The sequence below is a fragment of the Hoplias malabaricus genome, chromosome 14, assembly GCF_029633855.1.
Source record: "Hoplias malabaricus isolate fHopMal1 chromosome 14, fHopMal1.hap1, whole genome shotgun sequence".
Taxonomy (NCBI): Eukaryota; Metazoa; Chordata; class Actinopteri; order Characiformes; family Erythrinidae; genus Hoplias; species Hoplias malabaricus.
In genome coordinates, this window is record NC_089813.1 from 35,648,768 (window position 1) to 35,664,775 (window position 16,008).

Below are 16,008 nucleotides of genomic sequence, written 5' to 3' on the forward strand. Positions count from 1 at the left end.
CTCTATATCCCATAACCCGATTTAGCTCAACAGCTAATTATTAAAACCCGTCATTAATTTAATCATATGGGAGTGAAGCAAGAAAAGAATTTCTTGACTTTGGTTGTGAAAGAGTAATTTATAAATCCTGTTGTTAAAAGATTTTCTTTCTTCTGTTTATCAAAAGGGGAAGGCTATTAATTCACTTGTTTCCTCTCTCTTGTGGCAGACTGAAAGAAGCAACAGAGACACACAAGAAGGTTGAGCATGATATTAAGGTTGCAGTGTTTACCCTCATCAACGAAATCAACAAGAAGGGCAAGTCTCTACTTCAGCAGCTGGAGGTATGGTGGCAGCACAGAGCAGATTCATTCAGTTTGAACCCAAATGTCAAACGAATAGACCATATTTTTGATTAACAGACATGCCTCCTCCTGCAGGTAATTTCACTACATTTTTTAATAAGCATGTGTGTGTATTTTAGATTGGTCAGTGTTTATTAACACACATTAATTGGTCATAACAGGCAAGCACTCCTAAATGTATGTTATATATTTGATACTATGTTTTGGGTGTGTGAAATGTGAAGGATACATCAGTTCCAGACTCACATACTGGGTTTTACACTGCATTAATACATAATTTAACTTGACATCCAAACTCATGATTCATGACTTGATAAAATAGAAACATTGACTCTCCACTTGACTCAGACTCCAAAGCTTATGACTCATTGGAGGATTCAGAACTTATTACTAACCTATAAGTCACCCACATGTTTTAACTGCTTATTTATTGTAAGTTTGCAATACAGAGTACAAATTTAATTGTATTCTATGAGTTAGAGGAGGCTGAACATAAAAGGACCTTCTATATCTGGCTCAGCAATTTGATTGTCAGATCAGCACAGTATTAAAGCTCAGTAAATTTAGAAATTGGCCGCCATGAAGCTCCACACAGTTGAGCACAAAGTGGCGCACAAGCAGGCTATTGAAAGTAAATTTACTCACTTCCTGTTGACTTAAACTCATCCTGGGGACTCAAACAGGACTCATCCTGTTGACCCATGACTCAATACCGACTTGCATCATGTTGACCTGTGAATCAACTTGAACTCACTATTTCATGATTTTGACTCAACTCGTGAATACTGTGTAAAAATAAATTATCAGTATGGCTACACATTTTACAGTTTCTCTGAATATAGAGTGACAAGCTAGTGAGGAAAATGCAGTTTTACATTCTCACAAAAAAGATACGGTACAGGTACAGGGTGGGCCATTTATAGGGATACACCTTAATAAAATGGGAATGGTTGTTGATATTAACTTCCTGTTTGTGGCACATTAGTATATGGGAGAGGGGAAACTTTTCAAGATGGGTGGTGACCATGATGGCCATTTTGAAGTCGGCCATTTTGGATCCAACTTTTGTTTTTTCAATGGGAAGAGGGTCATGTGACACATCAAACTTATTGGGAATTTCAGAAGAAAAACAATGGTGTGCTTTAACAATGGGTTTTAACGTAACTTTATTCTTTCATGAGTTATTTACAAGTTTCTGACCACTTATAAAATGTGTTCAAAGTGCTGCCCATTGTGTTGGATTGTCAATGCAACCCTCTTCTCCCACTCTTCACACACTGATAGCAACACCGTAGGAGAAATGCTAGCACAAGCTTCCAGTATCCGTAGTTTGTTTATTAAGGTGTATCCATATAAATGGCCCACCCTGTACATTATTGTCACAAATGGTGCCTTTTGTGTAAAAGTGGTGGTAAAGTCCAGTTGTGTTTCCTAAATGTACACTACAAGTAAATATTTGTAATCTTTCATTATAGAATTGTGTAAAATCAGATATGTCCTGGAGATTAAATGGGGGCGTATGAAATAAACATAGTTTTAAAATCTACAATTACAATAGAATAAGGTACAATTTTGTTCTGTAAAGAAATGTATAGAATATGTATTCTTGAGGTTACCATCACAGTGACACACATACATTTTTTTTCCCCTCCCAGTGTATGTAGCATGTCTCCTTGCGCATTCGTTTATTCTATGCTCTTGTCCCTGCTTCTGTAATATTTCAGTGCTTCATTTGTTTTGCTAACTGATGGTCTCCTTTTGCAGAGTATGACGAAAGAGCGCACCATGAAGCTGTTCAACCAACAGCAAAACATCAACTCAATGGCACAGCAGATACTTCATGTGCTGCGTTTCACACACTGGGCCATCAGCAATGGCAGCAGCACTGCGCTGCTCTACAGCAAGAGACTGGTAAGTACACCCCCATCACTGGTCGGCAGTAATGGTCATGCCTTGAAGTGTAAGAACAGCAAAAATGAAGGTATTTCTATGGTAGGTAGTTAATATTGTGTACTGTCGGTAGTTTTGTGTTTTCCATATCTGAAAGAAGCCTCCAGTATAGTTTGGTTTAAGCCATGTGCCGTGACGTCAGTGGGTCCTAGCAGCAAAAACCTCCATGTATCATTATCTGCCCCACCCATGATTACATCACGATAACTGGTGGAAGTTAACTCAGGATTTTGAAAGAGTGCGGAGATGGGACGCAAGGCTACTAGTGTTGCTCTTTAAGCTGGTCTTAACTAATTTACTCATTTGAAAGTCCACTCTGTTAAAGCTATATTTGTACTACAGCCTTCAGCTGTGGATCACTAAGGCGGCTTGGAGTGCAAGCCTTAGAGCTGCTTGTTTATTTTGATTTACCTTCTAAAATTAATTTGGTTTTATAATATAATATATAAACTCTGTCTAATCACAATCACCGACACAGTTATGATTTCTATATCTTTTTTCATCCCTACTGGTTAGCAACATTATCTAACCCTGTTTATCACTGATAAAAACTATTCTTTATATTCATTTTTTAAACATTTTTTGAGACATTAGTCCTATTTGTCAGTGTGGTTTGTCATCTCAGTAGAAAAGAACTGAAATAGTTTTTTTTTTTAATAGAGTTGTTTATTTAGGTATGTGATTCAACACTAGCAATTAGCCTTCATAATTGCATGGCTGGAGGCAAAGCAGGGAAAACACTGAATTATTGACTAGTAAAATTGATATATTTTTATTTTTTTAAATGCTGTTCTTTTCAGGTAATAAGCAATTCAATTACTTTCTGTTAAAATAACTTTCTCATTGCAGATTACATACCAGTTGCGTCACATCCTTAAGGTTCCACTTGACCCAATACCTCCAGCAAATGGTGCGGTACATTTCTTCTGTGACCCAAATTTTTGGGCCAAGAACGTCGTCAACCTTGGTAACCCCTCAAGTTTCTTTTTCTATTATTAAGCTTTACAGAGTTCATGGTCATGGGGACATTGTGGCTAATGAAAATGAATGATTTTCAGCGGAGAGTATTAGCAGTGGCTATGGGATGCTTATTAACAAACATATAAGGGTTTAATGAGATGAGGACTGTAACATGTATCAGTTTGAGACACTTATAATTAAACATCATCTAATGAGCTTAAAGCAGACTTTTAACTATTGCAGATGGCATCACCTTAGTTGTCATTGTAGTATTTCCTGTTACATTTGTGTTAATGCTACAAAAAAAAGGGTGAAATGAGACCAACATGTCCTTGTCGACATACTGCTGAATAGTCCTCAGTCATCAGTTGTTTAAGAAATGTAGGAATCTACATATTTTGAGTGATCAAGTGATCTTGTTTATAGAAAAGACATATCTATAAAAAAGATATAATGAAACTCTCATAGATTACAAAGCCTGGTAGACTGGGATGCCTTAAAGGATGGTACCCTGTACAGAAATGCACAAAAACATTCTTGTGTGATGGTGTCCCAGACAGGGAATAGGCCTAGTCCTGGACTACACAGCAGTTTAAATTGTGATTGTTCCGTTGAGAGGAGGATATGGTCCAGGACTAGGCTTAATCTCTGCCTTGGAAAGCACCCAGGTGTGTTACTGTGAGACTAATCACTGCTGAGTTTAGAAGATAAGTATTTGTCTTGTTTTAATTTGTATCTTTCTTTCTCTTCTTTAGGTAACCTGGTGATTGAAAAAGTGCCACCACCTGCACCACACCCTGCAAACATGATGGGGCAGCAAATCTCTCCTGGACACAACACAGCTGGAAAACACCCTGGACAAATCAACCTTGCTCAGCTCCGGCTGCAGCACATGCAACAGGCTGCTTTAGCTCAGAAACAGCAGCAGCATCAACATCAGCAACAACATCAGCAGCAGATCCAGCAGCAAATGCGCATCGCCTCACAGATGTCTCAGCATCCAAGACAGGGAGGACCACCTCAGATAATGCAGCAACAGGTGAAGACATGTTTGAGGAATAATACTGACATAGAACTGTTGTGAATATGAAAGTATGATGTTCATGACAAACGATTAACCACAGGCAGATGATGTGAACTTAAACATATGAAGGTTAACCACTGTCATGATTCAGGATAACTGTGGTTTTGTGAAGGCTCAAATACATTTGGTTAGTCACGTTATTAATAATCGGCTGTTAAATGAACTGTTTTACAGTTTATGCATTTTTTTTTTGATCATTGTAAATGCTTTATTGTTCATTATTTTTGTGTTTCAGCCTCCGAGGCTTATTAGCATGCAGTTGATGCAGAGGGAAGGGGTTAATGGCACTACCCAAATGTACCCCCCTTCGCACCACTTGCGCATGACATCTGCACAGGGTCGCATGCCTGTGGCCCAGCCTCGCCTCAACGGGCAGCCATATCCCATGATGCAACCACAGCTCCAAAGACGGGTCAGTGTGTTCTGCTTTAGTTTAGCATGATCACCAGTGCTCCTGGAGACTTTACTTCAAAGCTCACTCTAATGTAGTGTGTGGTGTGATGTTTGTTTCCTGCAAAAGATTTTAATAAGCAAGGCTTGGTTGATTTGTAAGTAAACATGGACAGATCACAAAGCTTAAAGCTTGCTGTCTAACTCTGTAAGTGCAGGGTTAGTTATTTTCCAATACAGTTATCAATTATAAATGTGTTATATACAACTCAAGTCATTTTAATAATGAGCGTAAATCAGAGTGTGGTATATTAGGTTTGAAACACACTGTAAGGTTATAGTCTGAAATAATTCCTTCAAAATCTGGCTTCTGAACATCACTTCACAGCCTCCCAGTGAAAATCACCATGTCCTTTTCCCTTGTAGCATTCCAACCCTGGCCACGCAGGCCCCTTCCCTGTGGCTTCACTACACAACGTCAGTGCTGCCAACCCCACCAGCCCAACCAGTGCCAGTATGGCCAGTGCCCATGGTCACCGTGGCCCAACTAGCCCTGTTGTGGGCCCCATTGAACTCATTCCCTCAGTCACCAATCCTGAGAACCTGCCCAGCCTGCCTGACATTCCCCCCATCCAGGTACACACTCCATTTTTAGAGCAATGTGCATTTAAAGTGAATTGGATTTCTAAGAATTACTGTTAAGTAGAAAACGGATTTGCAGAGGGTAAGACCTGAATGTTTTGCTTTTTTTTCCTGATATTAGTTGGAAGATGCAGGTTCCAGCATGTTGGACAATCTCTTAAGCCGATACATCAATGCTAGCACACAGCCATCTCTGGCACCCACCAATAACCTTAACGCCTCACCAGGACCCTCAACACACTCGCCAGGGTCATCAGGTACCTCAGAACTTACTTACAATTGGGCAGGATACAGAATTTACTGCTCCTGTAAGATTCTGTTGGCTAACAATCAGATAAAAGCACAGAATTTATATATCTAAAATAAATGCATTTCTAAATGTGTTGTCTGAGAAGCCTGAATATCTTCCCCCTCTCTAGGGTTATCTAACTCACTGACTCCAGCTCGGCCGTCTAGTTCTTCTAGCACAGGAAGTCGTGGCAGGTAAATGCTGCATACTAATAAGCATCACATAAGTATACACTGGTTCAGTGATGCACCGTTACTTTGGAGCAGTGCTCTGTAAAATGTGTTTTAACTTCAGACAATTGGCTACTGTTCTTTGTGATTTTTATATGTGGAGAACGTGAAAGACAACCTGTGTGTGTTTTGTAGTTGTGGGTCAGCAGGTAGGACTGCTACTGTGAATACAGCCGTAGACCAGGTGAAAGTCAAACAGGAGCCAGGAGTGGAGGAAGAATGTGGATATTCTGGGGCCAGTGTCAAGACTGAGCGAGGCAAAGACGGCCGACGGAGTGCTTGCATGGTATTCTGACTTACTGCTGTTTCAGTGGGCTATGTACTAGACATTCATTCACTAGGCTTGAACAGTTTGACAGTATTATTTTTAAGTTAGAAGTCCTGTCCCCCACTGGGTTTTTTGCTTAGAGACCATGATCAGAAACATTGGCCCTCAATTATGCATTTTAAAGGCTAAGCACCACTTAATGGACCTCCATGAATATTTCACATTATTTTAGTTACTGACAGATATAAGTATGAATTAAAATGAAAATAGCAGCTTAATTTGCTTTAAAACTGACAATTTCATTAAATTGATGGAAAAACATGAGCTCGCTACGGAAATTCTTGAACGCCTCCGTGACGTCACCGGTGGACAACAGCTGAACAACGCCGCGGTAAAACACCGTTATGACTGACTGTTATGACAGTATCTAGCTAAATAACCAACATTATTCATGACAATAGCCTAGCAATAAGCTAAACTCAAATGTAGAGGTACCGTTATTCTTGTAAATGTGATCGAAGTCGAACTCGAATTCATCCGACACTATAAACCTCCGTAATGCAGCTACGTAGCCGAGTATAATCTGAGCCACCGAGTTTAGCAAGTCAAGGGGACCAACGGTTTTTTAAACCTTATTCCTTGAATTAGTAAGAAATAAATCAATAAACACAAGTTAGGAACTCAAAATCCACTGTATTTATTTTGCTTGACACTTGGTGCTTAGCCTTTAAGCATAACCCTAGGACTGGAGAAAGGGCTAGAAACAAAACTAACGTTTTTAACTAAATAGACTGCCTGTGGGATTTGTGTATGTATGTGTAAAATATATATATATATATATATATATATATATATATATACAAATGAGTGTGAACTTAATGATAATTTGTTGTTTGGTGGATGTTTTGGGGATGGATCTTTGGTGCCTGTTGATTTTTAATACCTATTAGCAACATTAGCTTGATAACTGCAGTGCTAAACTGAAATATGAGCCAAAGATGAGCTGACTAACTCTGGGTAACTGAAAAATTTTACAAACTTTTCTTTTTATTTCTGTTTATAATTTTCAAAGATGGGACAGACCATCAAGACAGAACACACTGTTGTAAGGACTCATACAAAACAAAAGAACACCTCATCAGTGTTAACCTTCATTTATAATTTTATGTTAAACATAAAAACTCGAGGAAAATTTTGGATAAGGAGGTAGCAACTAAGGAGACAAATTCAGCTTCAGCTGTGTGTATTGTTGCCTTGCAAGCGAGTTGTCTGTTTTGTCACGTCCTGTGGAAACGCATTGTCTCTACTGAGTTAATGAATAGGAGTGTACAGACTGTTTATATCATGCTGCTGCAGTGATGTTTAGCTGAGTCCAGTCTTTGAAACCTGTCCAAAGTAATCACTGGCACAAGTTTTCACAAGACTTATTTTTTGTTTTGTTTTGTTTTGTTTTATTTCCTCTTCAAATTTCTGCCTCTGAAACATGCAAATGTGACTGTTCCCCTTTTATTGTCCCTGTTTGTTGCCTTAACATTTTTTGTGTTCATTAATGTTGTGTTTTGCACGTGTGTCAGTGCTTGCATTCTGAAGGCTGTTGTGTTTTGACTCTGGACCAGACCAGAAAATGCTATTTTAAATGCTTTGAGATGAAGCACCGAGTTCAGAAGTAACATAAGTGCAACTTTAGATTACCTACTAAAGAGCTGCTCTTGTGTGTTCATCCCTTGACTGTCAGTAGGCATTGAAATTTACTGTTTAACGCCACCGTGTGGCCGGTGTGGGTTATTTTCTGCTTATAATTAGCATTGCCATTTCAAAAAGGCCTAAAATATTTATTAATTCATTCATTCATTGTCTGTAAACAGCTTATCAAATTCAGGGTCACGGTGGGTCTGGAGGCTACTTGGAATCGCTGGGCACAAGTGATAATTTGGAAAAATATATTCCCAAACTCCAGCAGTGTTTTCATTTTGTATCATACACATGTTTTAAATAATGTATAAAAACTCATTTCAATGGCTGTTCGAGAGCAAATCTGTTTTATTATGAATAACTTGCCAGGGAAGAGTAGTGAATAAGACTATATTAAGGCCACATTCTCTGTAAATTTGACCCCCATCCTGCATTCTGACTGTTTCCTCTGCTAAAGCGGTCCATTTATTTGAGTGCGGTTTCATTAATTTGTTGTTTCTATTCGCCTCTGTCTGTCCAGATGAGCAGTCCAGAGACCAGTGCTACCCCACCTCTTCCGGTTCTGGGTTCTGTGTCGTCTGGTTCTGTGCAGGATGTTTTAAGAACCCTGGGGGAGCATGTCAAAACAGAGCCACAGAACACCTCCTGCAACAGCACAAATACTCCTCTGACTAATGGCAGCATGGGTACAGAGGCCCAGGGCTTTTCACATCGCTTCCAAAAGGGCAGCAGCTTACAGGCTAATGCTAACAGCCAGCCAGGGACAGAAGGAAAGGAGGATGACCCCAATGAAGACTGGTGTGCAGTGTGTCAGAATGGAGGAGAGCTCCTGTGCTGTGACCGCTGCCCTAAAGTATTCCACATCACCTGCCACATCCCGACCCTCCGCTCCTTACCCAGGTTTGCATCACCGTTTCCGCTCCACATTAAAAGGTCATAACTTTGAAATTTGAGGCATAACTTATAACGTTTTAAACCTCTTCCATGCTGCCAGTGCAGTGTTATATTACTATAATATGTGTATCATGTCACTGTTTATGTTGTTGATATTTGTTTCTTTCTTTTACTGTCCCCTTCTTGTGTTCAGTGGAGACTGGATGTGCACATTCTGCAGAAATCTGACCAATCCAGAAATGGACTATAACTGCAATGATGACCCTCCCAATAAGAAGAGTGACTGTGGCATGAGTCCAGAGGACCAGAGGGTAAGTCCACCTTTTATGATCTCACCTTGAAACACAGAAAAAGCAAGATACAGTGGAACCTCTACCTTCCGTGACCCGGTTCGTAAATGGAAAAGTTCGTTTCTCGAGTCAATTTTCCCCATTTAAGATAATGGAGCCCCCACCCCGAAAGTCACCCTTTTTGCACTGATACATGTTTACAACACTCTCAAATTAGTAAAACAATACATGTAGCGTTACTAAAAATAAAAAAGAAATACAGTGGTAACAGTAATAAAAAGAAATAAAGTTTTAAGTCGTTACATATCGCTACCTTGAAAACGTGACAACTGGCTGGAGGAGTAACACAGGCACTGGCTGTATGACGGGAGGTGGGGGTGGGTGGAATAACGGAGAGTAGGCGGTGAATGTGGGGAGACGAAGCGTAGATACGGCTTAACTTAGCACGAATTTTGATGTCTGCTATTTACACTAATGCTAAATTGCTAAAGCTACAATGTGCTAATCTTAAAAGCTCACTCCAGTCTGGACGCTGGGAGACTCGCCTATTGGGGTCAGTGGCCATTTCCAGCCGCCGACTCTGCGGAGGCTCGGGTTCTTTTCTAGAGTCATGGTTCGTTGGTGGAGGCAAAAAATATTCAAATGCCCGATTCGTATCTTGGAAAGTTCGTTAGTAGAGGTTCCACTGTATTTGTTTCTTTGCTCCTATATTTGATTTCACTTTTGTCATCTGGTTTCTAAGTTTTTTATGTTAACTATGTTAATTATGTTTAGATGTTATTCATCACTAGTTATGATCTGTTTCACTCTTTTAAAACAAATAATATTATAATTATATATATTTTTTTTATTTCATATTTTTTGGAATTTTACTCTCCACAGAAATGTGAGCGTCTGCTGCTCTATGTGTTCTGTCATGAGCTGAGTGTAGAGTTTCAGGAACCAGTTCCTTCCTCGGTAAGTCCTGCTTAACTGTACCACACTTATTTGTACATCACTTGGGTCTTCAGAAACATCATTTAAATGCTGTTGAATTTTTTTTTTCCTTCCTGATGAACCTTTGTGGGCTGCCATTCATCACTTAGCCCATTTTTTTGGGAAAAAAAGAAAAATGAAACAATAAACAGATTTCTAACTTCTCAATGGTACCTATTTATGTTTTGACCTCCACAGGTTCCCAACTACTACAAGATCATAAAGAACCCCATGCACCTGAACCTGGTGAAGAGCAAACTGCAGCTGAAGCACCTTCAGCACTATCAGAGCCCCAAAGAGTTTGTGTATGATGTTCGTCTGGTCTTTAGCAACTGTGCCAAGTATAACGAGGTGAGTTGGCGCATGCCATCTTGTTGCATGCTGGCATGGTGACGTTTTTGGGAGTCTGTTCTTATTTTCAGAAGCAGCAATAATAAGGCATTGTGTTGCATGTTTGCCGCATCATGCTGGATTTTTCTTTACAGCACATCTGTACTAACAAGCAAATGGACTTAGTGGGGTTCTGAGTATTTTGTGTATTATTTTTATTAGTATTATTTGCCTTCAGTATGCTAATACTAATACCTTTTACAACAAACTTTCAATATGTGTATTTACAGAAGCAGTAATTATTCAGTTACATAGTGTTTATCACATGGTCATATTCAGATGACATTGTGGCTCATTTGAATATGGAATGTACCCTTGCTTTAAAAGGCATATATAAAATTTCAGTTATGATAACCATATTACAAAGACAGTTATTAGAAACATAACCCCTCCTCATTAATTTGTCCCTGAGCTGAGCACTTGTTTGTATGTATAAAACTTGTTTTCATTCAGCTTGCTTTTTAGCTTATTGCAGTTATTTTTTAAAGCTACGTTTAGGTGACTGTACTGTTAACAGGCTGCTGATCATTTTTAATGCAGGCTTTTTTTGTTCTTCTTCTTCGTCTTATTTTTGAACAAATTTACAGGTCAGCCTTACAAAGTGCTGTAAATAGGGCTATATAACAATATTTAATTGTTGTTACAGTAAGTTCCATCACATTACACTTATCAGTATAATAATAGGTGCGATTTGTGAGTAAAGATGTCCAAAATAGAAAGAGTGCATCATTATGCCTTTGTAATGCAGCAAACTAATCTTTCAAATTCATTATATTCAGTCTTTAATTTTATCTTAGTTCACTGTAGCCATGGTTTAAATTAATCTTAGAAAAACTAACTGTTATAATACATTGCAATGTTAAAACGTGTGCATGTATTTTCCTATTTGTGTACCCCTTGCCATAGGGGAGCTTTAAAATAAATAAATAAAAGTATAGTGTTTAACAGAAAATGTTAAATAATGTTAATGAATGTTACATAAATATATGTTAATACAAATTAATACAAATTTTATAATTTTTGTTTATGATGTATTAATTTGATTGAGATATACTTATACGATAAGCTAAACCCCTGTTCGAGCTGGATGTGCTTTGCCTCTCGAGTAATTTACTTTCCATTTCATAGCGGCCAGTTCATATGAGAGTTTCTATGCATTTTGCAAAAATTACTACAGGTAGCTGGAGCAAATGTCGTAAGCTGATCAGTCACACCACAGCTTGGACCCATTGGAAAGTAAATACATTCCATTTAAAAAATAATTTATGGAGAGAGATCACTGTCTTTTATGCGAGAGCGCAAAAACCGCACTAAATCGAGCAAGTCAGACCCAATGAGTGCACAGAATCATGAAAAACGAGCGAAGACAGCGATGGAGCTTCACTGTTTTCAGGGTGGGCTCCGGTTTTTTCAGGAAATACGTCACAGATTCAAAACCTGGTGACTGATTCCTAGTGATGGCACCCTTGAATCTGAAAATGGTTCAAAGCTTCGTGACAAAGTGCACATAAGTGCTATCTGGTGGCCAAAACCTCAAAGTGCTTCGTGTATCTTGCGAAGAGATGTCACATCCATTGCCTATTTTTTCCATAGGCAAGGCTCATGTGGGCTTAAATATGAGGTATTTAACATGAGAGAATTTTGTGTGCATGCCTTCAAGCTTCAGATTCAAGAGTGCCATCACTAGGAATCAGTTACCAGATTTTGAATCTGTGATGTGTTTCCTGTTAAAACCGAGAAGCAAGTGCGAGCTCAAATTTTTGAAGCGAGGAAAACATGAGAGGTTGTGCTACGTCGCTGTTTTCGCTCGGTTTTTATGACTCTGAGCGCTCATTGAGTTTGACTTGCTCGATTTAGTGTGGTTTTTGTGCTCTCGCATAAAAAAAACGGTGCTCTCACTGTACAAATGCCACTCAACAAAATATACAGTGCACTTCTTTTGAGTGGTGTTTTCAAAATAATTTGATTTATTTTCAGAGAATGAAAGAAGTGTGACAGCAAAATTAGCTTATTGGCAGATCTGTAAAATGTACACACGTTTGTGTGATATAAGTAACACATCACACAGATTACAGCACTTTTCCAGGTGAAAATTAATCCAGCTCCAAAAGGCATTAATTGTTCCTCTGTCTTTGTCTCTTCGCCTCTGGCAACATTGGTGGCTGCAGGTGCAGTCTTCTGGTTGCACAGCTCCCTGTAAGCGGTTCTTTATTAGTACAAAAGATGAATTTGTGGCATAACTGTGAGTGTCACAGTTTTTTTTAATTAAAAAGAAAGTGAATGATCAAACTTTTCCTGATTTGAATATTTAGAAAACTATTCAATTTTGAAATTAGTCGGGTATTAAAAACCTCAAGGCTGCCTGTGTCTTCCAGCCCCAATGAACCGAACGATTGCGTCTGTCTTTCTTCACTCTGCAGTAGTTATTTGTCTGTGTTGAGCATCTGTGGTGTTTTTAAGTGGGAAAGGGGAATTTCTCAAATTGTTCCAAATTTCTGAACATTTGGGCAGTTACAGTCTACACAGCCATTATGAGTGCTTCCGAATGAAACATTCCATTCTAGAGAAACTGAATCTTCACAACTGCTGTAATGGGAGCAAACAAGTGTTACCTAATGCCAGATATTTTTTAAACTAACAGAAACCTAGGATCTGTTCAAGTTTACTTTTATTTTAATCTAAGAACACGTTATTTTAAATCAGACCTTGGGAGAGAGATTGTAGAAGTTTAACCAAAAGTTTGTACACACCTGCTCATCCAGTTAATCTCCTAAAATTAAGGAAGTTTGCTACTAGTATCAGCATCTACAGGGGTTGGACAATGAAACTTAAACACCTGGTTTTAGACCACAATCATTTATTAGTATGGTGTAGGGCCGCCTTTTGCAGCCAATACAGCGTCAATTCGTCTTCGGAATGACGTATACAAGTCCTGCACAGTGGTCAGAGGGATTGTAAGCCATTCTTCTTGCAGGATAGTGGCCAGGTCTCTACGTGATGCTGGTGGAGGAAAACGTTTCCTGACTCGCTCCTCCAAAACACCCCAAAGTGGCTCAATAATATTTAGATCTGGTGACTGTGCAGGCCATGGGAGATGTTCAACTTCACTTTCATGTTCATCAAACCAATCTTTCACCAGTCTCGCTGTGTGTATTGGCACATTGTCGTCCTGATACACGGCACCGCCTTCAGGACACAATGTTTGAACCATTGGATGCACATGGTCTTACTGGTGCAATGTGCTATTAATGAAGATTGGCCACCAGGCTGCTCCAATTTAACCATAAAACCTCCCACACTACAATGACAGGTGTTTCAGTTTCATTGTCTAACCCCTGTACTAATTAGTAAAGGCTTCATACTAGATATCAGATAATCAAAAGCTGTAGACATCACAAGCCCTGCTTCCATGTTCCACCTTTGTAAAGTAATAGGAGCAAATATGTTTCTCTACAATGGGGCATTTCACTTCAAAGCATTTAGAATGACCTCCGCAATTCAGTTTAACGATTGAATTACGCAAACATATTTGAAAAATAACTGGGATTGCTCTTTGTTGTATTTGTTTAAGTCACCAGTCTGTTTATTCTTTTGAGCACTTTGTTTTTGAAAGAACAGTGTAATGGCACTGAACACCTCATAACGTCTGAGATTGTTTATTTTCTGTGGCACATCAAGGTTTCAGTGACTTCACATTGGGATGTCATTGTTTTTAAATAACCTTTGAAATGCCTGTGATGAAATTAATGTCAAAGAAGCACTATATACCTGTTGTACAATAAGTGAATGGTATTTTCTGCACACGGAGCAGGGATTTAGAGATGTAGTTAAGGGGGATGGAGATGAACGATATTTTTTTTCCTATACATGTTAAACATGTACGATTTTGCTATTATGTAGATGCAAAGGTGTTGGCTAATTGTCTGTATGAGCTCAACTTTTTTTTCTATTTTTGTTTTGTTTGAGCAAACAGAATATTGTGCTCCTTGGACATATTGTGCTCCTCATACAGCTGAGGTTGTCACCTCTCTGTATCGATGGTATAAAATCTTTCTTCCCCCTTTCTGTTTTGTTTCCTTTCTTTTTTGTTTTATTTCTATTTTATTGCACTGTCATCGCCCCCCTTTTTAGATGTCTCGAATAATCCAGGTATATGATGAGGAGAAACAGAGTAATGTGCAGGTAAGCTGTTCGTAACACACACCCATGAAGGGTTGGGTCTGCGTCGTTGAAATCCAAGAAACTTGGAGTTTTAACCCCCATGCTCTAATTCTCTCCTCTTCATCGTCTCTCACTCCTCTTGATCTCTCCGTTCTCCCTTTTCCCCTTCTCCTCCCTCTCTTCTCCTCCCTCTCTTGCAGGCGGACTCTGAGGTGGCCGAGGCGGGCAAGGCCGTGAGTGTGTACTTTGAGGAGAAGCTGTTGGAGATCTATCCTGACCAGAGCTTTCCGGTTGAACCTGAAAAGCGCTCTCGGGAAGAGGAAGAGCAGAAGAATGAAGACGATTCGGATGATGACATAGTGCAGCCAAAGCGGAAGAGGTTAAAAAATGACGAGAAACTGTTACACATAAAGTGATGAGGATCCTGAAGGAAGCAGAGACTGCCATGCATTTTTTATTTTTATTATTATTATTATTTTTTTTTTTTTTGGGGTGTCTTCCTCCCAATTTCCCCCTTGTTTTGCTCTGGCTGATTGACTAGTGTTTGGATTCCACACTTATAACTCACACAGGAGTTTTATTGTAAATAATAACGAACTTCAAAATATAATTTTCAGTCTTGAACTGTACTTTTTTTTCTGACTTGTTGTGGGAGATTAAATATTTTTCTCCTTTTTGTCGCATTGGTTGGTACTGACACGGGGAAACGAACTTGAATTTAAAACACAGTTTGGACTGGTTAAGAAACAGCTGGTGGTTTCTTTTCTATAAAAATCATTTATTTGTAAATCTCATGTGAACTATCCTTTTTAAAGAACTCAATTTCCCGTATGCCCTTGTCTTTATGTAGATAAACAAGTATGGCTTACCTGCTTTTTTGATTTGTGCGTTTGTTCTGTAGCAGTTTGCGCTCTGCTGTAAATAACTGAGAGGTTTTGAGCTGTGGTAATTAACTAAGTGGTCTTTATCTCCCCCCCTCCCCTCCTCCATTGAAGCGGTCACCCATGTATTTTATCTAATAGTGTCACTCTCAAGTTGTCCTCTCAGATATATATAAAATGCTTGTGTATATAATTATGACTATGTCTAAGTTTTGCTACGAAATCGAACAAGATTAAAAGCTCTTCTGTGGAGTGCGAGCGGAGGTTTACCCATGTCTTTATTTTGCCATGGTGAAAACAAGGAGCCAAATTCTGAGAGCTGGGCTTTCCGTGGTATTAGCCTGTAAAACCGTTTCATAATCTTAATAGTTTTGTTCCACATTGATCCTGTCTATGACCTGTTCTTTCAGTGGCTTGCAGTTCTTAGTAGTGACTGGGTTATAACTAGCTCAATTTACTCATGTTTTTTTTAATAATATTATGTTAGAAGCGTTAATATGTACAGTATTTATGTTACAAATTGTATTGTAACTTTTATTCGTTTTGTCAAACCTCTTCTGGGAACACC

General features: G+C 38.9%; 1 protein-coding gene across 2 annotated transcripts in view; it reads left to right on the forward strand.

Annotated features, from left to right (window-relative positions):
- Positions 1 to 15,690, forward strand: part of trim33 (tripartite motif containing 33) — a 32,300-nt gene extending 16,610 nt beyond the window's left edge. The window contains exons 6-20 of one of the 2 annotated variants that reach the window (XM_066644117.1): positions 209 to 323; positions 2,109 to 2,255; positions 3,144 to 3,261; positions 4,010 to 4,293; positions 4,574 to 4,750; positions 5,155 to 5,364; positions 5,492 to 5,627; positions 5,790 to 5,853; positions 6,025 to 6,175; positions 8,370 to 8,749; positions 8,937 to 9,054; positions 9,916 to 9,990; positions 10,207 to 10,359; positions 14,530 to 14,580; positions 14,760 to 15,690. In XM_066644117.1, coding sequence (XP_066500214.1) covers positions 209 to 323; positions 2,109 to 2,255; positions 3,144 to 3,261; positions 4,010 to 4,293; positions 4,574 to 4,750; positions 5,155 to 5,364; positions 5,492 to 5,627; positions 5,790 to 5,853; positions 6,025 to 6,175; positions 8,370 to 8,749; positions 8,937 to 9,054; positions 9,916 to 9,990; positions 10,207 to 10,359; positions 14,530 to 14,580; positions 14,760 to 14,975 — 2,395 coding nt within the window. In that variant the 3' untranslated portion in view covers positions 14,976 to 15,690. The remainder of the gene's footprint in view (positions 1 to 208; positions 324 to 2,108; positions 2,256 to 3,143; positions 3,262 to 4,009; positions 4,294 to 4,573; positions 4,751 to 5,154; positions 5,365 to 5,491; positions 5,628 to 5,789; positions 5,854 to 6,024; positions 6,176 to 8,369; positions 8,750 to 8,936; positions 9,055 to 9,915; positions 9,991 to 10,206; positions 10,360 to 14,529; positions 14,581 to 14,759) is intronic. The other variant, XM_066644118.1, reaches the window with a different exon arrangement.
- The last annotated feature ends 318 nt before the right edge of the window (positions 15,691 to 16,008 follow it).